General features: G+C 41.9%; 2 protein-coding genes across 10 annotated transcripts in view; one reads left to right on the top strand and one right to left on the bottom strand.

Moving 5' to 3' along the window:
* ABCE1 (ATP binding cassette subfamily E member 1) overlaps positions 1–10398 on the bottom strand; it is a 29109-nt gene extending 18711 nt beyond the window's left edge. Inside the window, exons 1-2 of one of the 3 annotated variants that reach the window (XM_045020015.1) lie at positions 10195–10369; positions 246–350 (exon numbers count right to left, since the gene is read on the bottom strand). The gene's annotated coding sequence lies outside the window, so the exon portion shown is untranslated. The other 2 variants (XM_045020016.1, XM_045020013.1) reach the window with 2 other exon arrangements.
* Positions 10399–10424: 26 nt separating this feature from the next.
* Positions 10425–27290, top strand: part of ANAPC10 (anaphase promoting complex subunit 10) — a 96428-nt gene continuing 79562 nt past the window's right edge. For 4 of the 7 annotated variants that reach the window (XM_045020017.1, XR_006580065.1, XR_006580064.1 and 1 more), the window contains exons 1-4: positions 10562–10782; positions 20511–20631; positions 23024–23114; positions 25200–25320. In XM_045020017.1, coding sequence (XP_044875952.1) covers positions 20517–20631; positions 23024–23114; positions 25200–25320 — 327 coding nt within the window. In that variant the 5' untranslated portion in view covers positions 10562–10782; positions 20511–20516. The other 3 variants (XM_045020020.1, XM_045020019.1, XM_045020018.1) reach the window with 3 other exon arrangements.

Raw genomic sequence — 27290 nt, 5'->3', positions numbered from 1 at the left:
CAGGGCCAACTCCAACTAAATCATCTCAGCCAGAGCTTTGTCAAGCTGGGCCTTAAAAACCTCTAAGGATGGAGATTCCACCACTTTCCTACGTTACTCATTCCAGTGCTTCCCCACCCTCCTAGTGAAATAGTGTTTCCCAATATCCAACCTAGACCTCCCCCACTGCAACTTGAGACCATTGCTCCTTGTTCTGTCATCTGCCACCACTGAGAACAGCCTAGCTACACCTCCTCGGAACCCACCTTCAGATAGTTGAAGTCTGCCTCACTCTTCCCTTCTGCCGACTAAATAGGCCCAGTTCCCCCAGCCTCTCTTCATAAGTCAATGCATACTCCTTTAATGCAACTCTAGTTACAAGAAAATTACGTCATATTATTACATCAGTAGTAAGGCAAAAGGAAGGCATATTTATTGCTGACAGAGTAAATTACAGTTCTATATGGTGATTCATTCCCAGATTTATGCCACCGGCTATGAGGTGTGGGTGTGTGTATTATAGACAGAGAGACACACACAGAGGCCAAACTGATTATTTGATTTTGAGAGTTTAAGTTCTATATGAGTTATAGCAACTACACTGACATATTGTATTCCCCAGGCAATTGGTGCCCCTATAAGGGCTTAAAGATTTCAAGAAACCAAATAAAGGAAAACAACTGGAAGTTAACTGAATAATTTTTAAAAATATTTTAAAAATTTCTAAGAGCTTGGATTAATGATTAAATATCCTTGAAGTTACAAATAAATGTATGTTAAGAGATGAAATAAAAAAAGACTGAAAGCCTAAGTGTAGGTTCTGTTTTTCCCTACAGTAGTAGTTAGCCTCACAAATAGCTAAAGTAGGGCAAGAGGTGCAAACATATTGTGTTAGGTGTTTACGAGGTCATCAACTATAGCAGAGGAAACAGAATGCTAAATTTAGGTCCTGACAGGTAATGGATTTTAAACATTTTATTTTAAAGAGCGTTGGTAATTTGTTGTCCAAATTATTCTGATAAGGTGATATTTAAAATAGCCATTGATCTTCTCTTTATAAAAAGCACTTTATTCCACCTTTACGGACCTCCCTTATTCACTTCAGTCTAAAATAGAGTAAGGTTGAGTTATGAAGTCACCAGCATTTCACAAGATGTTATGGTTTGGAGAGAGACTGAATAGTCTAATGACAAGGCTTTGGTATCCTCGCTGCTGTGTACCACCTCTTGAAGCCTCTGGTCACGACTGCTTACTGGGGTTCAATGGCATGAATACAACTCTTCTAGGTGGTGATCAGTGCTTGAGAAAGGGTTTAACCTTGGTAAATCATTTAAGGTGATGTGTCTTTCATGAGTAAAGGGAAGTATAATATTGGGCCTACACTGTGAGGTAGCCTCTCTTCTGGCAACTGAAGTACAAAGCATGTTCAGTTACAGTTTAACATTGCTGGGTACTAAGGGTTGGGGCCATGCAGAGAAGTTACCAATTCAAAGCAAGTGTGGCGTAGTATCCAGCATGCAATATTTATATTCCAAGATAAAACTCTGACATAAATTTGACTTTGTGAACAGAGAAGTTGTAATGTACTAATATCACGAGGTCTTGAAATACTCAAACTTCCAACAATCTAAACAGTCCCCTCATTGATGGAAGAATTCCACTAGTTCACATTCAAGAAATAAAGTCTTTACCGCGTTATATATCCGAATGTGTGTTATATGGCGGTAGAGATGTAATATAAAAAATTCACAAATCACTAGCTGGCATTTTTACTTATAGTGTAGACTATTTTGCAATGAGAACTGTGTTGCTGCAGGAGTCTGTTGGCTTGGTACTCATTGCAGGACCCGATTCAAAACCCATTGAAATAAGTAAGATTCCTCTTGATGATGAGTTTTGAATTAGTCCCTTAGTGTTCCTAAAGTAGGCACTACTTTATTGACAAGTCTGCGGAGTTCACTCGCATTACCCATGCCTTTGCATTGAATTGGTAAATAAGTTTTATAATGTTATGGTACAAATAAATAAAAAAAAAAATCTAAAGATTTGATTAACTTTATACTTTCTTCCTGTCAATTTTTTCCCCCCAGTAAATGATTTTTGGGGGAAGGTTCAGTGTCAACATCAAATCTGATCTTTACTATAACACTACCGAACAAACTTATTTACCAATTCACATACTATCTGTAGGGACCTCAGAGAGAAGTGTTTCCACTGTGCACCATAATGGATATGCCAGTGTTTATTCAGGCCCCCTATAGACTTAATCAATCAATCCCAGGGTAGAGAAAACACAATGACATTGTGTGCTCCCTTTGTTGACTCACAGTAGCATTCCCCAGTCCTCCCAGCCATGACGACATCACCCATGAGGACCAAGCAGAGACACATTCAACTTTTACTTGTGATTCACAGCTCTGGGCACTCCAAGTAACATCTTCAACAACAAACTGAGCCAAGATAATGTTTACATATAGTTACTAAATGCACTTATTTTGGTTGGATTTAACTGGAAAGTCCTACACATCTTGAGAAAGGTCATTTGGGCTCAAGGCTGAAATTTTGGAACTCAAGCCTACTCAACAGCATAATGTGTTACATGAAAATGTTGTTAAGTATATAAAATACATACATACTGTGGAAACAACCAGCATTTAGAAGCATCTAATTTATAGTCAATATTGCTTCTTTCAATTTGTTTAGGTGGCTCAGAAAAGTACTCTATCAATTCAATTTTTACTAACCACAGAATAATTAAATTATTTGGATTAGTAAATTCCATTTGAAAGGCAACCTCAAGAATGTTTATCAGAAGATTATGATGATGAGAGGTGAATCAAACTAAACTGCTAAAAAGAAAGTGACTATGGCTGACAAAGTATTTAAGATCTTGGCAAACCATATTCATTTCAAGTCAAAATTGTCTAACATGATTTCTAAAGTGCGTGTCTAAAAAGTATAAAGCACACAAAATGCTAGCAGTAACAAAGTGCATATCTAGGCATATTTGAGCAACTCTCATAAGGCTCTTGATTCCAACTCCTTCTTGAATCTTTGACCAAACAAAAAATATTTTCTTTTCAAAATATAAACAAAACACTTTATCCTGCAAGAATTTATGGAAGAAAACAATAACTCCATCATTATACTGTAATACTTAAAAAGCAAAACCAACCTAATTTACTAGAATTTGGATCATGCATAATTTTTACATGTGCTGGATCTATATACGAACAAATTACCATGAAAGACTTAATACAATCAACTGCAAAGAGGAAAAAAGGTGCAATAGCATGCTGAATTACTATGTAAAGTGCAATTTACTATAAATATGTAGAGGAATATGCAACTGTTAGTTAAGACAGAAAAATTGAATGAAGAGAGGACAATACAATTATATTAAAAAGTAAACAGATCTGTATTCAGAACTCAGCACGTATTAAAAACATCTACTTTGCAAAAAGCAGATGAAGTGTTCAACGAATCACATTTTAAAAGCACTAACTGGTAAAAAGACTGAGAATAAGTAGTATTTACTTTTAGAAAACAATTTTCAAAAAACATGTCTCAATTATAAAACTAATGAACCAAACCTGATAACCCCACATATATTGATAAGACCATCAAGAAAATTTTAAAATTAGAATATCTGACAAAAATAATTTATAAAATAGTTAAATACTTATAGAACCAGTTATCAATATATGAACGAACATTATATTTACAAAAGCCAGAAGTATCAGTATGTGCTAGAAGTCCAAAAGTGTAAAAGAGAAACACATATTAAAGGCTGGTCTATGCAGTTTTTGTACTGCACTTTAACTATATATTGGTTTCTAAATCATTATTATAGTTAAAGCAATACAAAAAACTGTTTAGACAAGCCCAAAGTTCTGTTTCTTAGGCCCTATCTACACTGGCAAGTTTCTGTGCAGTAAAGCAGCTTTCTGTGCTGTAACTCCTGACATGTACACACTGCCAAGCCACTTAGTGGCAGAAACTGTGCAGTTATAACACTTTTAAAAAAAGAAAAAAAAAACACCCTAACGAGGTGTAGAGCTTTCTGCACCAGGGCTACTGCACTGCGGTGCCAGTGTAAACACTGTGGTCGATTACAGTGCTGTGACTGGCTGCCAGGAGGTGTCCCACAATGCCTGTTCTCACCTCTTTGGTCATTGGTTTAAACTCTACTGCCCTGTCCTCAGGTGACCAACTGTCATCCCCACCCCATAAATTCCCTGGGAATTTTGAAAGTCTCCTTCCTGTTTGCTCAGTGATGCATGCAGTAGTCTCAGCGCATCTTTCCAGGTGACCATGCCTGCTACACGCACCAGGTGATCCCTAACTTGGAGCAATGCTGAGCTGCTGGACCTCATCAGCATTTGGGTAGAAGAGGCTGTGCTCCAGCCATAGGAATTATACCTATGGACAGATTTCACGATGCATGACAGAAAGAGGCCATGACTGGGACACATTGCAGCGCAGGGTCAAAGTGAAGGAGCTGCAGAATGCCTACCACAAAGTGCAGGACGCAAACTGCCGCTCCGGTGCTGCACCCACTAGATGCCGGTTCTACAAAGAGCTGGACACGATACTCGGTGGTGACCCCACCTCCACTACAAAGACCACTGTGGATACTTTGGTGGCTCATGTGCCAGTTGAGAGTGGAGCCAGGAGGAGGACATCTTGGACAAGGATGTGGCTGGAGAGGGGTTCCCAGAGGCAGAGGATGACTCAGATCAGAGATGCTTGCAGCCAGGAGCTCTTTTCTACCCTAGAAGAGGCTAGCCAGTTACAGCTGTCAGAGATTGGTGAAGTGCAGACAGGAGAGAAGGCCCCTGGTACGTAGATCTGATTTTGGGAATCACTGAAGAAAGTTGTTGGGGCAGGAGGGTTGCAGAAAGTAGGCTTGTCTCCCACCGCATGCCTAGTCTGAGCGATGGAACAGGCTCTTGATTGACTCCCTCACTTTATAGGAATCTCCCTCAGAGATATCCATGGAGATACTGGGCAAAACTCATGGAGATACTGGGCAATCCACTGCCGCAGGTTCTTTGGCAGAACTGCTCTTTCTTGCCCCATTAATGGTAGCTTTCCCGCACCACTGTGCCATTGGGGCGGGAGAGAGGGGGAAGAACCATTGCTGCACACAGGTGAGCCGCACAGGGCCCAGGGCAGAAGCCGAATTCTTAGAGAAAACCCTCCCCTTGATTCCCTACTCACTCTCAGCAGAGAGATATCTTCCATAACGATTGCATCCTGTGGAAAGTGTGGGGACAGCAATGATCATCAGCCGCCCCCGCTCCCCTACAGTGCTGGCTCTCCCCAAGAGCCACATGCCCAGTGTACAGCAGGGTCTGGAAAGAGCGATTTATCTTGCCACTGACAAGATAAATGCTACTCACCATTTTGGCTCTTGTTGCTTGCCTGGGGTCAGCCAGTTAGTGACAGGTATGTGAGTACTGGCTGTGTTTTAAATTACTGAAACAGTGTTCTCTGTGTTGCAAACAATACTGCTTCTGTAAAATGTGGTGTTTAAACTTCAGAGATAACCTTGGGAGCCCAGCCTCTCTCTTTGTTACTGCTCGCTGAACGGCTGCGCAGATTTAGAAAGTGGCCAAGAAGAACTAAGAAGGATTTTCTGCATGATGTTATGATGCACTCTGCTGCCGAGAAACAGGAATTGAAGGAGTGGCAGGACAGCGAGAAGATGGACCGAAAGGGGAGCGCGGGCCTGCCAGAATGCAGCCACGGAGCGGCTCTTAAAGTTTATGGAGTGCAAAGCAAACACACTGCAGGCGATACTAGCTCTTCAAACCAACCAGCTCCGCGCTCACCCTCCCCTGCGGCCGCTGTCACAAAACTCTTTCCCATGCACCCCCCAGACACCGCCAAGACACTTATCAACCTCCTGGCTCCACTTCATTCCACTCCTCCCCACTCACAGTCCAGCACTGCGGACTCCCACTAACCACTGCACTCAACACCCATCCCTATGCAGTTTGGCCCTGCTGAAGTACAGTACCTGCTGCACTGTACGCTATCCCGGGACCCCTCCTCCTTGGACCTTCCCTTCCCCATCTCTCTCACTGTTGCTGATTTTTTTTGTTTTACTCTTTCCTCCAGTTGTTGTCTTTTAATACAAGAATTGTGTTGGTTTGAAAACAATTTTTATTCTATTAATCGAAAGCAAAAAGAGCACTGCAAAGCAACATACAATTATGTTAAACCCATATATTGCATCATGTGCACCAATCATCTCCTGGCATTACAAGCACTGCACTGCTGAGCATAGCAACAAATATTAGTGGCTGTCAGCTTCAAATTGCTGCCTCAAGGAATCCTTGACCCTTACGCCCCCTCTAATAGACCTGGTCTCTGGCTGTTCAAACTCAGCCTCAATGCGCTGAGCCTCTGCGATCCATCCCTGAGTGAAGCTTTCACCCTTCCCTTCACAAATATTATAGGGCATACAGTACATGGCTATAAGCATAGGAATATTGTCATTGGCCAGGTCCAGCTTCCCAGAGGCAGCACCAGCGGGCTTTTAAATGGACAAAAGCACATTCAACAGTCATTCTGCCTTGGTCAGCCTGTTGTTGAACCGCTCCTTGCTGATGTCAAGTTGACCCGTGTATGGCTTCATAAGCCACAGCATTAACTGATAGGTGGGGTCTCCCAGGATCACAACGGGCATTTCAACTTCCCCTACGGCAGTGGTTCTCAAACTTTTGTACCGGTGACCCCTTTCACATAGCAAGCCTCTGAGTGCAACCCCCTTAATAAATTAAAAACACTTTTTTATATATTTAACACCATTATAAATCCTAGAGGCAAAGCAGGGTTTGGGGTGGAGGCTGACAGCTCGTGACCCCCCATATAACCTCGTGACCCCCTGAGGGGTCCCGACCCCCATTTTGAGAACCCCTGCCCTACGGTGATCTTTTAGTCTGGAAAGAAAGTTCCTGCTTGCAGCTTCCTGAAGAGGCCAGTGTTCTGAAAGATGCATGCGTCATGCACCTTTCTGGACCAGCCTGCGTTAATGTCTGTGAAATACCCACTGTTATCCACAAGCGCCTGGAGAACCATTGAGAAATATCCTTGCGATTAATGTACTCTGTGGCTAGGTGGTCAGGTGCCAGAATTGGAATGTGTGTGACATCTATCGCCCTTCCGCAGTTAGGGAAACCCATTTGTACAATGCCATCTACAATGTCACAAACGTTGCCCAGAGTCACAGTCTTTCGGAGCAGGATGCCATTAATGGCCCTGCACACTTCTGTCAACACGAGTCAAATGGTAAACTTTCCCACCCCGAACTGATTAGTGACCGATCAGTAGCAGTCTGGAGTAGCCAGCTTCCACAGTGCAATCACCATGCACTTCTCCAACGGCAGGGCAGCTCTCGTTCTCGCACTGCAGGCAAGGGAGAGCTCATTACAGTCTCATGAATGTGGCTTTCCTCATCCGAAAGTACTGCAGCCACTGCTCGTCATCCCAGACGTGCATCACAATGTGATCCCACCACGCCTCAGTGCTTGTTTCCCAAGCCCAAAAGTGGAATTTCACTGTGGTCAGCACCTCCGTGAATGCCACAAGCAATCTCGTGTCGTAGCTACTATGCGTGGCAAGATCAATGTTGCACTCCTCTTGTTTTTGTAGTTTAAGGAATAACTCCTCTGCCACTAGTGACATGTTGGTCAGAGCAAGCAGCATACTGGTCAACAGTTCGGGATCCATTCCTTCAGCCCAAAGAGGCAGGGCGCGCAGTACACAAACCATTGAAATACGGTGGCAAAGGGGGACGGAAGCACAGGGATTGCTGGGATGCAAAGCATCATGGGGCATTGCAACAGGACCCAGGATGCCCCGCAACTCCCTTAGCTTTTCCACAAGTCTTAGTGGCAGAAGAGAAAAAGGTGTTGTGTGGGATAGCTGCCCAGAGTACACCGCTCCGAATACTGCTGCAAATGCCACAAGTGTGAACACACTATTGCTCAGGCAGCTGACAGTATCAACATACAACAGCTGTTTCCCTTCAGCGCTCTCTGAGGAGCGCTGTATCTCCCGGCACTATAACTCTGCCAGGGTAGACGTGCCCTACATTTAATCTCAACAGACTGCTCATGTGGCACATTCTGCATATGGAAGCAAAGAACTCCAGGCTAACGGTTAATAACTTTCTGATTACTGGAAAGTAGCATCACGTTGTCAAAAAACACATTGAAATAGAAACATGGATGGACATGTTTAATAGTGTTGAACAATAGGAATTGTGACTCATTCATACAGCAACAAAATATACGATGTAAGAAACCTCATCCTCAAATATTTCCTTAGACTGGGAAAGGAGATGTATATATATTGTGATATCTGCTAGCACAGGAAAGCTATAGATACATTTGGGGAGAAAAGAGACATTTTAACTCCTTTGGACTAAGAGTTTGAATTAAAAGAGCGATGAATGTAATGTCATAATCAAAAGACTTCCCAGACAACTACACATCAGAGGACTAAATATGCTAAAGATGCATAAGACAGCACTTTTAAAAGGTCCTGGAGCAAAGCCTTTCCCTATTGTTGGTAAGAATCTTGCTGCTCTCTTCCTTACTCAGGGTGCTGGACCATGCTTGGCAGATCTCCATCTTTCATAACAATTTCTGGCTATAAGGTATTTTATAAATTTGAAGCCCTCACCTCTTACTACTGCCAGGTCTTGTCTTCACTGGGGAAAAGGGTGTGTTCTTACCTTGTGTTAGACACAACATACAATTTTAGTGGGAAAAAAGGGAGTTGTAGTATTAACATGTTAGCATGTAGAGGTAAACACTAATCTCCCCACTAGTATTAACACTGAAAACTACAAATGCCTTTTCTTTGCTTGGATTTTATGCTACGTTCTTACCTTCTGTTAGTTAATACATCTTTCTTCCTTGAGTGTATGCACCCATAGGGAGGATTTCTCTCCCTTTTCCTCATTTTAGAGATTCCTGGCTTTGACAGGAAACATAACATGTGATAGTTTCTCCTTTAAGATGGAGTTCCTGAAGAATCTACCTTTATTGCTGATTTCAACAACAGCAGTATGAAACTGACATAGCTGTCAATTTCATCCTGCTGCTGGTGCATGGCAAAGCTATGATGAGCCAAGTCTGTGGGCAGACAGCACAGTATCAGTTCACATTCTGCAAAAATTGATAGTTCTGCAGGTAAACACCATCCCAGCAAGGAAAGCTTCCTACTAGACATTTAGCTAGGGCTCTAAACATTTACTTGTAAAATATAGGGACAACCTCCCCTAAATAGAGAGGTTTGGCACAAATTATACATGCAGGAAAAGACAAACCAGTTTCCCTATGTGAGTATTGCCCTTATTATAGCCAGGCAACACTAAAAATAATTCTTTGCACTTCACTGTGGTCCACTTACCATCCAAGTAAACTTTACAAACATCAACTTAATTCTCACCACAATGCTCTGATGTGACTATTACTATCCATTCTACAGATGGGGAAACTAGAGCACACGGAGATTGACTCACCTTGCCAAAGGCACCAACCAGATGCAAACTGAGGTATCGGGGCCTCCCTACGTGGCAGAGTAGGTGGCGGGAGGGGGGGGTCTATCACCCAACAGGGGGCGTGGGGGGATCCCCACTGTCACCACTGGGGAGGCTGTGGTCTGACAACCCAGTGGAGCTGTGTGTTTGGTGCCCCCATGCACGTTCAGTATCGAAGGGGGGGTTCTGGGCCCCAATACCGCAGCAACTGGGTGGGGGCTCTAGGCAGCAGGGGGAGGGGTAAGTTGACCAGACAGCAAGTGTGAAAAATCGGGACAGGGTGTGTGTGTGGGGGGGGGAGGGTAATAGGAGCCTATATAAGAAAAAGACCCCAAAATCAGCACTGTCCCTATAGAATCGGGACATTTGGTCACCCTAGGGAGAGGGTCGGGGCCTCGCACTCATCCCGGGCTGAGGGAGGAGCTCTGCTAACAGCACCCGGCGAGGGGGATATCGCGTAGACACGAGCCCCCCCGGAGAGAGCCGGGCGGCTGCCGGACCCCGCTCGGGGGTTGTTCCTGCCCCATCGTAGACGCGGCGCCTCTCACCGGTACCAGCTGGTGCAACGACTCCCCGGCGCCGCCTGGCCCTGGCCGGGGAATGGGTCTCCCCAGGGCTCCTGCGCACCGCCCGGCCCCGCTATTGACTCCACTTACCAGAGGACGGGAAGGAAACCACCCGGCCGGGGCCAGTGGGTGGGTAGGGGAGTAGCCTGGTCCCGACACTCACAGGCAGACACACAACGTGCTCCTACTGCCACCCGGCCAAAATGGCCGCCACCCCCAGAGAGGAGCTGGAGCTGCGAACCATAGAGACGTAAAGAGGGAGAGGAAGAGACGCTCACCATAGAGAACAGGGGGACGCTAAAAGAGCGCGACGCCTCAGGGCAAGGGCGTGGTTAAGATAGTTTCGGAGACGCTTCTGGACGCGTCTATTGCGTGACGTCATCGCTGGGGGACGGAGTGGCGCGTGAGCTGCGGAGTGGGCGGGGCGGCTGTAACGTGAGTATCCCCCCGTGAGGAGGTTCTGGGCAGACTGTCTCCCATATTCCCTCTCCCGCTCCGTAGTAAGGGGCGGGCCTCGTAGCAGAGCGCGCGCGGAGCGGTGGCAGCTGGTGTCCAGAGCCCCGAGAGTCTCTCGCTCTGTTTGGAAGGTGAATTCATCGCTCCTGGTTTCTCAGGGGCCCTAGTGGTGCTGAGACCTGGCACCGCCACAGCCCGCGCCTCTGCCTGGCTACTGCACAGGTACGGGCAGTGCCAGCTTCCCCGCACGGGGCCGCCGGCCGGAGACCCCGCTGACTGGGGTGAGAGCGAAGCCCCTTCCCCATGCCTCGTCCAGGCCTTTCTCGGGACCGCCGGCAAGCACCCCCCTACAGGGTGGCTTTGGCTAGGTGCACCTCTCGGTGTGTCAGACTCCGCTCTGAGGGGACCCGTAGATTTCGGGGTCTGGAAGTCTGTATCTACGTATCAGTTCTCTCTCATAAGCCAAAAGTATGTGACTCCGGTTACAGCACCTGAACAAACTGCTCCTCCCCGCCCCCTTTGCAAGGCTGAGTTTGGATACAGTTAATTGACTGTGTTGACTAGACGTAGGGGTTTATTTTGTATATTGGTACTATTTTTACACTTCCCAAAATGTGCCTTAGTTTTTATCTTAGTAACTTTGCCAGATTGCGTGTAGGAGCGAAACATGGTCAGGCTGTCAGGAATCCGCAAACCTGATACGGCTTGAAGGTTGGCTAAACTATTTAATTTCAAATCCCATTATCATGAATGTGATGGAGGGCCTGGGGACCCATCCATAATTATATTTTTAGTAAATAGTATCTTGGTGGAGTTGTAAAAGAAGCCTGACTTAAACTAGATATGACTGGCCAGAGTGGTCTCTCAAAGCTGGTATCTGTGCTAGGTTGTTAAGCCTTTAGAGAGAGACTGTTGTGAATTATTGTTAATGGGATTTTTGCTATGTTTCTGCTGCCCTGCAGTTGAAACTACAGTGAACAGCAGTGCACAACAAAGTGTAACTTCCCTGTGTGGAATGCTGCAGGCATGAACTAAAAGGCTCCTAGTTCATATTAACATCGTCCTTTTTGGGGAGGACTGTACTAGAAACCTTTCTGTTTGCTTCCACACAGGGGAGTTCCAGTGCAGCACTTCGGTATGCACTGCTATTCACATCAAGGTAATCCAGTGTAGGTGACCTCTTTGTTTTCAGTGGTCTATCTCTTAGGCCTGATATAAGATTGCAGTTCTTGCACTGATTTTAACAGTTATGGTCAGGAGTGTATGTATTTAATTTTAACCAAAATAATTATTGGTACAACTCCTAATGTACAAGCAATTACATCAATATAGCTTATTCCTTTACATTTAGGGGAATAAACCATAGTGGTATAAACACTGCATAATGATATAACTGTCAACACTAGATGGTTGAACCACTTTAACTATATAGGTTTCAAACTAATATATTTATAGTGTGTAGACAAACTCTTGGAGAAAGCAGTGAGTTCAAAACTGTGGGTTGGGATGGGGTTGTAAGAAGAGAAAATTATTTGGGAAAACTGTTAGTATCTCTATCTGATTGGGACTTGGCAATGAGTATCAAGGAAGATGCATCTGTCTGTAGACAGCATTATGGTCTGATGGGCAGACTAGAGTAGTCAAACTATTCTTTCCTTTTTTTTCCCCTTTGTCCTCCGTAGCTAAGCTGAGAATGCCTTATCTAGTTTATCTTATGAAAAGTATAAGTCTAGATATGTTAAGCAAGCCATTAATTTTATTTTAATTCCATTTTCTTTGTTAATCTTATATTTATTAAGATGACTGCTGTTTGGGTAACTTCATGGAGACATCCCAAATTGAAGAGAACTCCTTTACCCTTCAGCCCTCTCCTTAGAGGTTACGAGGAAAATACATACACTTCTTAGTCTTGGCCCAGGGTACGCCAAGGTGTCTTTCCCCCGGTGAATTGTGTTGCCATCAGGCTGCTGTGGAATAGCACAAAGGGAGGAAATGAGAGGTGGAGGGGGTGGTGTTTGTTGTACAGAACAAATCCTTTTATGTACAGTTTAATGCCATTTAGAAGCTAAATTGTTAAATTTCAAGGTTGAAATGCTATCACTAGAAACTTAAAGATGGTCTGGTAGTATTAGGGGTTCGCTAGATGGAGAAGATGCCTCCCTAGAAATTTCAGCTGGAAGTATTCCCCTCCTCCCTGTTGCTAAGGTCTGAGACATACAGGGAGAGGAGAGGAAGAGACTTCCAGCCAGATTAATTGTGATTTTTCTATAGCCCAGGGAGGAAAAAAGTGGAAATTACTCTTACCTTGCTATTTTCCCTCACCCCAAAAGAATTATGATTGTTTCATAAAACATTTGATCTGAAAACATCATTTGGTAAGCATATTTATTATTCAGAAATAGATGCACATTGGCCACAGTGAATTACTTGCAATTCTGTAAATAAAATACAAGAACTCATTAATCAACTTTTCACTTAGCAGGCCTACAACTCTTTTGTATCTGCCTTTACACACTAATGTGCTCTTACCACTTGATTACTTTCCAGGCACCTATCCTATTATGAAGCTCCAAACAAGCCAATCAGAATGTGATTAAAAATGTTCTGTATAGATGCAGAACTGGTTGGACAGAATGCAGCTCATAAAAAATGACAACATTTTGAATTCAGCCATTCTATTGTCAATGACTTTCCTGTATATTTTTCTCACTATTTTAGTGCAGTGAACTGTGGCAATCCCTTTTGCAATCCTAGATTTGGACATCTGGGTCTTCAACAACTCTTTGTGCTAGAAGGGAAGTCATTCAGGTTTATATTGCAATGGCCACGTTTTAGCCTCTTCATTTTCTGACCCTAACCTTTGTATATGGGGTCAATCATGCTGGCTTAGTTTTGGGAAAAGTTCTATAGCTTCTCTGGCTGCTATTTTTTATTTTATACTTATGTGGCTCCAGTTCTTTATTAATTAGATCAAGCCAGATCTTTACTGAGAATTCAACAATATTGCCATTGTACTATCATCTGATATTCCGCTTTGAAATCTTTAATTGCTTTTGTAAATTTGATGTCTCTTCAGAACCCCTTGTGTAAAATATGTTTGATCAAAATCTTCCTTATTGTCACTGCAAATATCATACTTATTGGTTGAACATGTAGAGAGTCTTTTTTGAGAATTTTACCAAGTGCCATTGGGAGGCTTGGGCATCAATTGTTTTTCAGACAACCAATCTTTAGTATTCTGGTGGTTGCAGAAGAATCTTTGATCTTTCACAATATGCTTTAGATCTGTATTGGGTGTTAATTCTTTTTCACTTAGGGTGCTGAACACCCATACCTCAGAAGTTTAGGATAATTGCACCTGAGCAGTTCACCCATACCTCTTGTCTGAGTAAATGGTAAAGCTTTCTTGGTCCTATCTTTCTGCATGTTCTTGTATGGTATTTTAAGCAAGTTGGAATTTTATATTTTGCAGTTCTCTCTTCATAAAGATGTCAAGATATATAGGGTTAGGAGCTGGAAAAGGCTGTAGCAGATCTGGAGGGCTAAGGAGATGGGGTGGCAGGGAGGAAAATAGAAGTTGTGTCTGACTCTTCATGCTCCAGTCCTGCCAAGACTTATGCATCAAAGTCAGTGGGACTACTCATAATGTGTAAAGTATGCCTTTGCTAGGTCAGGGCCACAGTATTTGATCAGGGTCCATGTTGAAACATAAAATTCTTATGAAAATATAGCTAAATAATTGCTTTTTTAGTTTTCAGTGTTACCTTGTTTTGGGGTTTTCTGTAGTCTGAGTCTTGTGAGAAATTTCAAAGTTGTGGCTCTGAGATTGTAATGTATTTTCAGACATCAGCAACAAACTTTGGGAAAATTTCAGGAAGAAGTCATTTTTAAATACAGTGGAGTTGCATCTTACATGGGGGTTAGGTTCTAAAGTCAGTGCGTAAGGCGAAAATCGCGTATAGTCAAAATTACCCTTGAAAATCCCTTAAATCACCCATAAAGTACAGTATACTGTACATGGTTTTGTGTATACAACCCTGTACAGTAATATGTATACAGTAATGTACAGTATGTAATGAGTACATATGCAAAATATAATTTTACAGTACTGTGTTTTTAATTACGGGGGTAATTGCAGGGGGTTGCCAGGGCTTGATGTTGATCCAGGAGACAGAGGTGTCGGAGAACGTGGGTGATGGAGAGCGAGTCGTAGACGAAGTGGTTGGCTCTGGTTCAGCTCGAGAAGTTGATTGCGTAGGCTCATCTGCTGCTGCTGGTTTTTTTTTTTTTTTTGAAAAACATGGTTGTCTCTTGAGCTGCTCAAACATTTCTTGATACGGCCTCAAATAGTCTGTAATACTACATGTGATTTTGAGGCTTCATTCCGTAGAGGGATCGTATTCAGAAATTAAATCATTCAAGTGTTTCGCTGCTTAGAACACTTCACCAAATTTATGAAGATTCCAACTTGCTGGCTTTTCTGTTCATCGTTGTCATCTTCATCTTCTGTAGACGATTTTATCAGTTCCTCTAACTCTTCGTTAGTCAATGTTTCTCTATGGCGCTCAATTAATTCTTCAATTTCTTCCTCAAGGATGTTGACGAAGCCATCACCATCCTCTTGCCTGGCCACCTGAACAATGCGTTTCACTTCTTTGTCAATGGTCGTGAAACCCTTAAAATCATTCACATATTCTTTCCACAGGTTTTGCCAACATGCGATGACTGTTTCAGGCTTGATTGCCTCTATTGCCTGTTTAATGTAAGTGATGCAATTGGCAGTGTTGAAGGACTTCCAACACTCCATCACATTAAGATTGGGATCAGCATTTATAGCGCTACGTATCCGTGGGAACGTAAGCCTCGTGTACGTGGCCTTGAAACAGCTAATCATGCCTTGGTTGAGAGGTTGGAGGATGGAGGTGGTATTGGGGGAGGGGGGGAGAAAAAAACGACTTCAATGTCGTTATGTGCAAACCGGAATGCCGCAGGGTGGCCAGGAGCATTGTCTGCAATCAGCAACACTTTAAAGTCAAGTCCTTTCTCTTTGAGGTACCACTTGACCTCCGGAATGAAACACTTGTGGAACCAATACAGAAATAATGCTGCTGTCACCCAAGCCTTTTTATTTGATTGCCAGAACACAGGCAGGAGATTTTCGTTCTTGCCTTTTAGGGCATGGGGATTTGCAGCCCTGTAGAGCAATCCCGGCTTTATTAAATGTCCAGCCGCATTGCCACAAAACAACACAGTCACACGATCCTTAGCTGCTTTGAAGCCAGGGGCTTGTCTTTCTGATTTTGAAATATAAGTGCGGTAGGGCATTTTTTCCCAGAAGAGCCCAGTCTTGTCAGCATTAAAAACTTGTTCTGGAAGATGGCCCTTTTCTTCTATGATTTCTTTAATTGTTCGGGGTAGGCTTTTGCTGCCTCTTCATTGGCAGATGCAGCTTCATCAGTAGTCTTCACATTTTTGAGGTTGAAGCGGTTCCTAAAACTGTTAAGCCAACCTTGGCTGGCTTTGAATTCCTTCTCATCAGAAGGCCGTCCCTCTTCGGCAGGAGGTTTGAACAGCACGTAGAGGGTAAGAGCCTTTTCTGGCAACGTGTTGCTATCGATAGGCACGCATTCATGATTCATGTTTTCCAGCCATAAGTTTAATGCCTTTTCAGTCTTCACTAAAGTCTTATCACGCACCTGGCTCGTCACCTTAGCAGTTATTGGAGCACTTGATGCCACGGCTTGACAAATTTCTCTCTCTCGAATCTTGATGGCATGGATGCTAGATTTGTTGTGGCCATATTTACGCGCCACATACCATCTCTCAATAAGTCCAACACAGCCAGTTTTTCCTCCAGCGTTGGAACAGATTGCTGTTTCTTCGGCTGAGCACCAGATGAAGTAGTTGGCTTGCGTTTAGGGGCTATGTTGTACAAAAAATACTTATATTTAAACACTAGAATCACAGTCAGTGCGGTGAGATGCTCACACTATGAGAGGCATGCAGGAACTGAGACTGACTGAGGGAACAGCAGATTCATGTCTCCCATCTCATGCTCACTCTGGGGCATATGGTCATTGGGTGGAATCACCTGCACTATTTACAGGTATCTTGTTGTTTTTCTTTTTTTTTGCCGAGCGCGTATAGTTGAATTCATGTAAGTTAAATGCGCGTATGATGCGACTCGCCTGTACCGTACTTTAGAATTCTTCTGGGAAGTGTCTAGAATGAATGAGAGTCTGGAATATGATTATCCGTCTCCTTGAAATAGTCTACATTTGCAAAGTGATTTCTTCTACTTGATTAACGGGTTTATAGCCCACTTTTAAACAGAAAACATGACCACTGGAAGGAAAAGCAAAAGTATCTGTACAAGTGCAGATTTGCCTGTGGAAACCATGGGGTTTCCTTTTACTTCAAAAAGGGAAATTATTATTAAAAAATTAAGAATGTGAGGTTTTGTTAGAGACTATGTTTAAAACTAACATGATGATGATAGCTCTTGTAAATTGGAGTACACTGATATAATTTTCTTTGGTATAGCACATCTTCGCTCCGTCCCAAACTGTTACATTAATTGTGACTAAGTGGGAGAGTGTGGCAAGGTTGGTCTCTGTATAAATGTGAGCATCTCCAAAGTGTATTTAAAATTTCATCTACTATATTTTTTGCCGTGACACAAGCAACTAAATGCTCTGTGACCTTGGTCTAGTTAGTAGACAGTACATTTTTCAAGATTCATGAAGCCAAGAAAAACTTCTCTCTTCCATCAATGTGTAAGCACCAAAAATTCAAACTATGATTAGTAAAAAGAAAAACTACTGGTCGCAGACCACAGATATCCTGTAATTCTTCAGGACTGGCTAAAATCTTCAAAACATCAAACAATTTGGAAACAAGATCTGAGGAACTGGAAAGTTTTTTTTGCTATTATTAGATTGAAAATTATTCCAGTGGTGGTAATTAATGCAATTTAAAGGTCTCCATCAATTTTTTTCCATTTTGCTATAATTTGATAATTAATTCCAGCAAACAGTTCTTAAAATTGTTATAGTTACTGATGCAGTAGGGAAAAACTAGATATTACTTTTAAAGTAGCTATTTTAAACAACTGATGACAAAGTTAAAAAACAGAGGTAATATAATCGTTGGATCTGTTGGTGACCAAATTATAAACTGCATTCCAGTGTCTAATATAGGAACGTTTGAGGGAATTGAACTACAAAATACAATAAAATTGAACATGAGGGAAAAGGAAGCAATTAAAACAGATAAAAATTGAAGTGTGCGTGTGTGTGTGTGAGTGGAATCATAGCGCAAAATGTATGGAGCGAGAGGAAGATAAATAAACCGTTAAGGTTGTAAATTGAAGCAATCAAAAGTCCAGAAAATTCCCAAATTAAATTAGCCTACCCCAGCTTAACTCTGCATCATTGTACGGATGTATTTTTGGCCCCAATCCAGTGAATCATTTAAATTGACTTAAAGTTTGAGCACGAGTGGTCCCATGGATATCCGTGGTACTACTCTTGAGTGTAAAGTGAAGCACTACGTCTACGGCCATGTCTACACTACCATTTTTGTCAGTATAATTTACGTTGCTCAGGGGTGTGGAAAAAAATACACCCCGGAACTACATAATTTTCATCGACAGAAGCTGTGGACAGTGCTATGTTTTCCCGCTGACATAGCTATTGCTGCTCAGGGAGGTGGTTTTATTATGTTGATGGGAGAGCTCTTTCCCATCGTCATAGAGCAGAAACATGAATGATCTTACAGTGGTGCAGGTGCATTGGTACAGTGGTGCAGCTGCATCGGTACAGCTATGCCACTGTAAGATCGCTAGTGTAGACATGGCCTTTATGCTTTGCTGGATTAGGGCTTTAGGTATATTCTTGATTTACATGATCACATACTTTATTTTTTTCCCCTGCAGCACCCATGCCAGGTATTAGTGCACAGGATGACTGGTTCTCAGTGAATAAGATAATTCAGTACTTCTTTTAGCCTTCTTTGTTCAGGGTGTGCCACTGTGTGACCTTCATTTATTGTATGCCATCCAAACCTTCCACTGAATAAGGATTTTTTTTCTGTCTTAATGGGCTTTTCTGTGGCACCCATTACTGTAGTTCTGAGCTCTTCACAAAGGCTAATAAATTTGTCCTCCTAATGCCTCAAGAGGTTGAGTAGTATTACTCCAACTTTAGAGATGAAGAACTGAGGCAAAGAGGGTTTTTTTTTGCTTGCCAAAGGCCATGCAAAAAGTCTGAGGTAGAGGCAGGTATGGAAAAGGTATAAACAGAATTGAACTCTATTGGGACCCAATCTAATGCTTTAGAAAGGTTTAAAACAAACAAAAGGAAGTATTTTTTTACACAATGCACAGTCAGTCTGTGGAACTCTTTGCCAGAGGGTGTTGTGAAGGCCAAGACTATAACAGGGTTCAAAAAAGAACTTGATAAGTTCCTGGAGGATAAGTCCATCAATGGCTATTAGCCAGGATGGCCAGGAATGGTGTCCCTAGCCTCTGTTTGCCAGAAGCTGGGAATGAGCGACAGGGGATGGATCACTTGATGATTACCTGTTCTGTTCATTCCCTCTGGGGCACCTGGCACTGGCCACTGTCGGAGGACAGGATACTGGGCTAGATGGACCCTTGGTCTGACCCAGTAAGGTCATTCTTGTGTACTTATATGGGAGAAGGCAGGATACTTTATGAATTTTCGTAATCTACAGATGCCTGCTTAGAACCAATAGAATATTGATGCTCTGTTAAGGGATCACCTTACAAAATTGAGTGTGCATGCAAAACGTCCTTTTCACCCCATCCCCCCAAATAACAATTTATAAAATAACCTAATTTGCACAGACCATGAAAAGACACATCTGTGATCTAGACTACCTCCTTGCCTAACTTTATATTTCTACATGAGATTGGTGAGGTACTATGGGGAGTGGGGAAGATTTCCTTTTGCTCTTTTTAAGAAAATGTTGCAGCACATGAGATGCATTTTTTCCACCATGCTTTTTATTCTCAAATACGGATGAACTCTTTTTGCTCAGATTTTCAAAAAGGTCCCCTCCTGGGCTCAGAACAAGCTTACAAAAAGATAATTAAAAAATTAGAAGCAATTGAAATTGATTCCTTAGAAGAGAGATATTCATGCCACCTTTAACCATAGATGATGATGTGTCTGTGAAATAAAGGTATTTACTGTGGTCATTAGTAGAGCTCGGCGAACAACTGATTTTTTGATTCACTAACAGTTCCAAAAAATCACATACAGTTTGACCTAAACCAAATACAAAACTTCCAAATAATTTCGCTAAATTGGAAAAGTCTGTTTCAAAACACGTCATTCAACCAAAACATTTTCTTTCCAGGTATTTTTAAAAGGTAGTTTTGCAAAGTAGGGGAGATAGTGGTGGTGCCCACCTTAAAATGTGTAGCCCTGTGGTTAGGGCACTCACTTGGGAGAGGGGAGACTTGAGTTCAGATCTCTACTCTAGATGTGGGAGACCCAGACATAGAGGGTATTCTGGGGTGTGTGTCTCTCCATCTCTCCTGTTTTTGAAGCTTTTGTTTGGCTTTGTTTAAATATTCATTGGAGCAGGGACTTGAACTTGGGTCTCCCACATGTAATAGTCATTCTTGTTCTCTGGCCCGGTGACTCTTTAGGTATTTTATACAAAGTGGCATAACTTCCCCAAGAGAGATGAAGAGACAGATAATGCACATAAAATGGCATTTGATAAATATTCTGATGAACATGAGACTTTTGCATGCTCCATGAAGGTTGTTAAAGAAATAAACCTTATTCTTATGTGTATTTCTAGGAACTGACAGTGTAAAACTCTTAGCTGAGCAGCTCAAAATCAATTTTTCTCATCAAGATGAGCACAAGAGAGAACCTTATAATTTTACGCTCCATCTTTTCTTCTTTTATTAGTGGGAAATGACCACACCTAACAAGACACCACCAGGTGCTGATCCCAAGCAGTTGGAAAGGACTGGTACTGTTCGGGAAATAGGGTCTCAAGCTGTTTGGTCCCTTTCGTCCTGTAAGCCAGGTAAATTGTAAAACACAACAAAACAAACAAATAATTGTGAAATTCAGGGAGGGTTTTTTCCTCCGAGGAAAATAAAAGCTTTTTGACCTTGCTAAGTAAAATTGTATGATAATGAAATTGCACATAAATAAGCTAGTATTAATTTATAAATTAGAAAAATCAGCAAATGATCACTGTTATTTCCTCTGTTTCTTATCTTCAAGTGAATATGTCTCCCAAGCAAGAGTAGCTCTTTGACCATATTGTGTTTGTTGGACATATTCAAATCCCTGCTATTATATAGATATCAGTCAGAAAATAATTAAATCAATTTGCAACAGGTGTGGAAACAGGGATCATTGTAGGTTATGAGACTGTGCTCAGGTTGAGCATACCTGATCTGATGTCCACATATATACTTCTGTTTTGGGTAACACAATGTACTTTAGATATGGATTATTAATATTCACTATTTATTGCAGATGGAGCTACTAACACTAACTGTGAATTGTAGCTAATGTGGGGGAGTAGCAAAGGGGATGAAGTTAATAGGCTGAATGGCAGTAAAAGAGGGAAAGAGTAGCAAAGGGTTGGCAATGGTTAGGGACAAATAATCATGATTGGTATAAAACAAAAATCATAAGATTTAGACTTAATTTAAGAGATTATGTCAGTGAATAAAAGTATTGCCAGAGAAACGTGTACTTGAGGTAGTTGTGTACTTTCATTCAGTAGACAGCTTATCCAAAAGAGTAAAGTTTCTTTATTTTAAAAAATATTATAGTTCAGTATTAAAGTTGTTTGGCATTTTATTATAATAAAGTATTTTATCATTACTTAAAATAATGATTAAGTAAAGATCAGCCTTTTGATTACAAAATAGATGAATGACCTGAAAAATCAGGTATAGTAACATGGCAAACTATTCTGTTTTATGTTAGTTTTACAATTACATAAAGGAACTATTGTATCTGATGTATTATACGTGTATAGAGCTCAATCCTGTAAGCATTCATGCATGTAGTCTTCACTCATTTACATGGGTATTCCCTTTGGCTTTATTGGTACTATTCCACTGAGTAAGGGTTTGCAGGATCAGACCCATAATAAACAACAATTTTTAACAATTTTCTTGCATCTGACGAAGTGGGTATTCACCCACGAAAGCTCATGCTCCAAAACGTTTGTTAGTCTATAAGGTGCCACAGGATTCTTTGCTGCTTTTACAGATCCAGACTAACATGGCTACCCCTCTGATACTTAACAATTTTTAAGTAATTTTGGCCCACTACCTCAGAAATACCTACTATTTATAAAACAACAAAATACGGGGGGCCAGGAGGAGAGTAATATGAAGGAGGGAGGTTAAAGTGGCCAAGGATAACCGTAATAATTGTTCTTCTATAGCATCTTCCTGTCTTAATCTAAACCCAGATACAGCCACAGTCTGGTTATGGAGCCTTGGGATAGAGAACACAAATAACCAGGATACCTACAGCTTGTTAAAACATATCAAGTCTTGTGTGTTTCATACCAGCATACTTTGGATGCAGTTGGGCCACACACCTTCCACCATCCAAGCAGCACGGGTATTCAGTATAACTGCACTATTAAAGTGTTATTGCTTTTACAGAGTGTTTCAGGCTTTTTCAAATGAAAAAGGCCCTAAATTATAAGGATCCCTTAAAAATATTTTAACTGATTATAATGTTAAAATTAATTCTCTCTCCCCCCCCCCCCCCTTTAAAGTTCTACAGAATATAAGACCCTGTCTGCAAAATACTTGCAGAGCACAACTGGGAACATATCAGAAATTTACAAGGAGAGTTCTAACAAAAAAAGTGGGCCAAGTGCTTTACATTAATCTTTGTTGCAGATCTTACTGGGTTTATCAGAATTCTGGCATCTTTCTTTGGAAATGTGAATGGAAGTGACAACTAACACCATTTTTTTTTTTTAAAACTGAGTTTTAGTGAAGCTTGTGGTTATGAGTTCCAAGTTCTGTTTTGCAAATAGAACTTTACAATATTGTTTATAATCTTTGCCAGACAGACCTCCTCTTTTATTATGTTCTGTGAAAGGTTTAGCACAGTTCTGGATGTTGGAAAAAATAGAACAGTAATCTGCAGATTTGGGACTTCATTCAGGGATATGCTGAATTTTTTCAATTCCCATTGGTTTCAATAGGAGTTGAGGATACTCAGCACAATTTGGGATTGGGTTTATAAGAATAAGCTCTTCTGCATGCATTTTGCTTAATAAAGAGATCTGAAAACTTGAATGGCTAGAAGTACTTCTCACATGTGTGAACTTGCATTACAAGGATCATGGTAGCCATCCTGCTGAAATGATTTGTGTAATACCAGCAACGGAACACAATACAGGAGACTGTAAACCTTTTTCTTTCCATTAGGCTTTGGAGTGGACCAGTTACGAGATGATAATCTAGAAACTTACTGGCAATCTGATGGGTCACAGCCTCATTTGGTGAACATCCAGTTTAGGTACTAAATATTTGTGTGATTTGTTGCATATGATAAGGCTAATAAGTTGTGATTACAACTCTCATGAAAGTGCATTCAAAATTCTGATTGACAAGGAATGCAGATTTGAGGTCTCTCTTAGTAACATGGGTAGGAGCTAGTTAGATTACTTCATAAATTAAGCTGTCATGGGATGAAAGGGAAGGTCCTTTCATGGATTGAGAACTGGTTAAAAGACAGGGAACAAAGGGTAGGAATTAATGGTAAATTCTCAGAATGGAGGGGGTAACTAGTGGTGTTCCTCAAGGGTCAGTCCTAGGACCAATCCTATTCAATTTATTCATAAATGATCTGGAGAAAGGGGTAAACAGTGAGGTGGCAAAGTTTGCAGATGATACTAAACTACTCAAGATAGTTAAGACCAAAGCAGATTGTGAAGAACTTCAAAAAGATCTCACAAAACTAAGTGATTGGGCAACAAAATGGCAAATGAAATTTAATGTGGATAAATGTAAAGTAATGCACATAGGAAAAAATAACCCCAACTATACATACAATATGATGGGGGCTAATTTAGCTACGAGTCAGGAAAAAGATCTTGGAGTCATCGTGGATAGTTCTCTGAAGATGTCCACGCAGTGTGCAGAGGAGGTCAAAAAAGCAAACAGAATGTTAGGAATCATTAAAAAGGGGATAGAGAATAAGACTGAGAATATAGTATTGCCCTTATATAAATCCATGGTACGCCCACATCTCGAATACTGTGTACAGATGCGGTCTCCTCACCTCAAAAAAGATATTCTAGCACTAGAAAAGGTTCAGAAAAGGGCAACTAAAATGATTAGGGGTTTGGAGAGGGTCCCATATGAGGAAAGATTAAAGAGGCTAGGACTCTTCAGCTTGGAAAAGAGACTAAGGGGGGATATGATAGAGGTATATAAAATCATGAGTGATGTTGAGAAAGTGGATAAGGAAAAGTTATTTACTTATTCCCATAATACAAGAACTAGGGTTCACCAAATGAAATTAATAGGCAGCAGGTTTAAAACAAATAAAAGGAAGTTCTTCTTCACGCAGCGCACAGTCAACTTGTAGAACTCCTTACCTGAGGAGGTTGTGAAGGCTAGGACTATAACAATGTTTAAAAGGGAACTGGATAAATTCATGGTGGCTAAGTCCATAAATGGCTATTAGCCAGGATGAGTAAGAATGGTGTCCCTAGCCTCTGTTCGTCAGAGGATGGAGATGGATGGCAGAAGAGAGATCACTTGATCATTGCCTGTTAGGTTCACTCCCTCTGGGGCACCTGGCATTGGCCACTGTCGGTAGACAGATATTGGGCTAGATGGACCTTTGGTCTGACCCGGTACGGCCATTCTTATGTTCATTTGCAAAATCTGTTTTATAAATGCTCTTACAGTTTTATTGTAGCAAATGACCAATTAAGCAATTGCCAGGTGAGTGCTGTGCTGGGTTATCTCTACAGTATCATAGTCTCTAAGATATGGTGATATGTCTGCACTAGTTTTCTGTTTGCTTTTGGCTGCAGTTCAAGATGTGTGTTGATATTTAGTGCCCTGATTTAACTGCCCATTAAAGTGGGACACCTTTTCATGCTGTATTCCACTGTAGCAGATACGACTGGCTACAAGACTCTTGCATTCCATTAATGTGATTGCCTTCTCCCAAGACTGAGGTCAGGACTTCTGCAATTGAGTCCTGTTCTCTGTTGATTCCCTCACAGAACTGCTTTCCTTAGCAGGGCACCATAGTGCATGATGAAAGATATATTTGCATTAGCTTGTGTTTAATTTTTATGTTGTGTTGGGTTTTTTTGTTTGACATGTTGACAATGTGGTTGCTAATGTTTCTCTAGGCATGTGTAGTTTGCTAGCCATTGTAAGTTGTTTTCTATGTATGTACTTTATAAAAATATGTAAATTCCTAGCTACTACTGCACTAGTGATCCTAAAAATCAGCAGTGTCACATTTTGTATCAAGTTTTACAATATTTAAATCTTATTCTTGACAAAATCTAGAGAAACCCTTCCTGGGATAATTTTTCCTTAGGATGCTTACTTAGCCTTTGCTGCTTCTTGCTTACAGAAGAAAAACAACGGTGAAGACATTGTGTATTTATGCAGACTACAAATCTGATGAAAGCTACACCCCAAGCAAGATCTCTGTCAGAGTAGGAAATAACTTCCACAACCTTCAGGAAATTCGGGTAGGTCAATAATTCTTCACCTGATAATTATGATTCATCCTTTTTTCTTTTTTAAGAAGACATTGTCACCATTTCTACAGCAGTAATAGAATTTGAGAGAAAATTAGAAACGTGAGATGTCAAATGCAAACTTGTATATAATTTTTTCATGCCCTTATTTATTTTCAGAATTGTATGTTTCACCAATAACATGTCCATGTATCACTGGCTTTGGGGAAAGGAGTTGCAGGTTTGCTCTTAAACCCAAGTCTTTCGCATAGTGGGACAATGCATTACCACCAAGTGGGCCATTATTGTATGTTGTCAGAAACTTTGCTTTGCCTTTGCAGGGAATGTGGATTTTTTTTTATTGTGGTAATTGCTTGTAGTCTTGGAATATGTAAATACTTCCCTAAATTAGATCCCAGCAATATCCAATGCCATTATTTACATTCTCCTCATAATAAAGCTCTGTAACTCTAAGGGCATGTCTACACTGGCAGAGTTATAGCACCGGCAGCAACAATGCCACTCGGAGCATGCTGAAGGGAAACCGTTGTTGTGTGTTCACGCTGTCAGTTGCCTTCGAAATACTATGTTCACACTTGCAGTACTTGCATCGGTATTTGGACCGGTGCATTCTGGGCAGCTATCCCACAGAGCATCTCTTCCTCTTCTGCTACTAAGAGTTGTGGGAAGGCAGATGGGGTTGTGGGGCATCTTGGGTCCTGTCTCAATAACCTGTGATGCATTGCTTTGCATCCCAGCAATCCCTGTCCTTCTGTCTGCATTTGGCGCCATCTTTCAACGGTTTGTGTATTGTGCGCTCTGCCTCTTCGGTCTGCAGGAATGGATCCCACACTGTTGACCAGTATGCTTCTCGCTCTCACTAGATGTCATGAGTGGCAGTTGAGTTATTCCTTAAACTACAAAAGCAAGAGGAGTGTGACACTGATCTCGCCACGCGTAGTAGCTATGACACGAGATTTCTTCTGGCATTCACAGAGGTGCTGACCACAGTGGAACGCCACTTTTGGGCTTGGGAAACAAGCACTGAGGCGTGGTGGGATCACATTGTGATGCACGTCTGGGATGACGAGCAGTGGCTGCAGAACTTTCGGATGAGGAAAGCCACATTCGTGAGACTGTGATGAGCTGTCACCAGCCCTCCAGTGCAAGGACACGAGAATAAGAGCTACCCTGTCATGGGAATTGCATGGTGATTGCACTGTGGAAGCTGGCTACTCCAGACTGCTACTGATCGGTCGCTAATCAGTTCAGAGTGGGAAAGTTGACTGTTGGACTTGTGTTGACAGAAGTGTGCAGGGCCATAAATGGCATCCTGCTCTGAAAGACCGTGACTCTGGGCAATGTGCGTGACATTGTGGATGGCTTTGAACAAATGGGCTTCCCCAATGGGGGGTGAGGGGAGGGGCTACAATAGGTGGCACTCAAATTCCAGTTCTAGCACCAGATGACCTAGCCACCGAGTACGTTAATCAGAAGGGGTATTTCCCTATGGTTCTCCAGGCGCTTGTGGATAACCATGGGCATTTCACGGACATTAACACAGGCTGGTCCAGAAAGGTGCATGATGCACGCCTCTTACGGAACAGTGGTTTTTTAGGAAGCTGCAAGCAGGAACTTTCTTCCCAGACCAGAAGATATCCATTGTGACCCTGGGAGACCCTGCCTACCCTTTAGTGACATGGCTTATTAAGCCATACGTGGGAAACATTGACAGCAGCAAGGTATGGTTCAACAAAAGGCTGAGCAAGTGCAGAATGACTATTGAGTGTGCTTTTGGCCATTTAAAGGCCCACGGTGCTGCCTATATGGGAGGCTGGATTTGGCCGATGACAATATATATGTATGCTTATAGCCACGTGCTGTACACTCCATAATATTTGTGAAGGGAAGGGTGAAAGCTTCACTCAGGGCTGGACCACTGAGGCTCAGCGCCTGGAGGCTGAATTTAAACAGCCAGAGAC

This window comes from Mauremys mutica, chromosome 5, assembly GCF_020497125.1.
Source record: "Mauremys mutica isolate MM-2020 ecotype Southern chromosome 5, ASM2049712v1, whole genome shotgun sequence".
Classification (NCBI taxonomy): Eukaryota; Metazoa; Chordata; order Testudines; family Geoemydidae; genus Mauremys; species Mauremys mutica.
The sequence above is the reverse complement of the archived record's forward strand: the minus strand, read 5'-3'. Positions and strand labels throughout refer to the sequence as shown.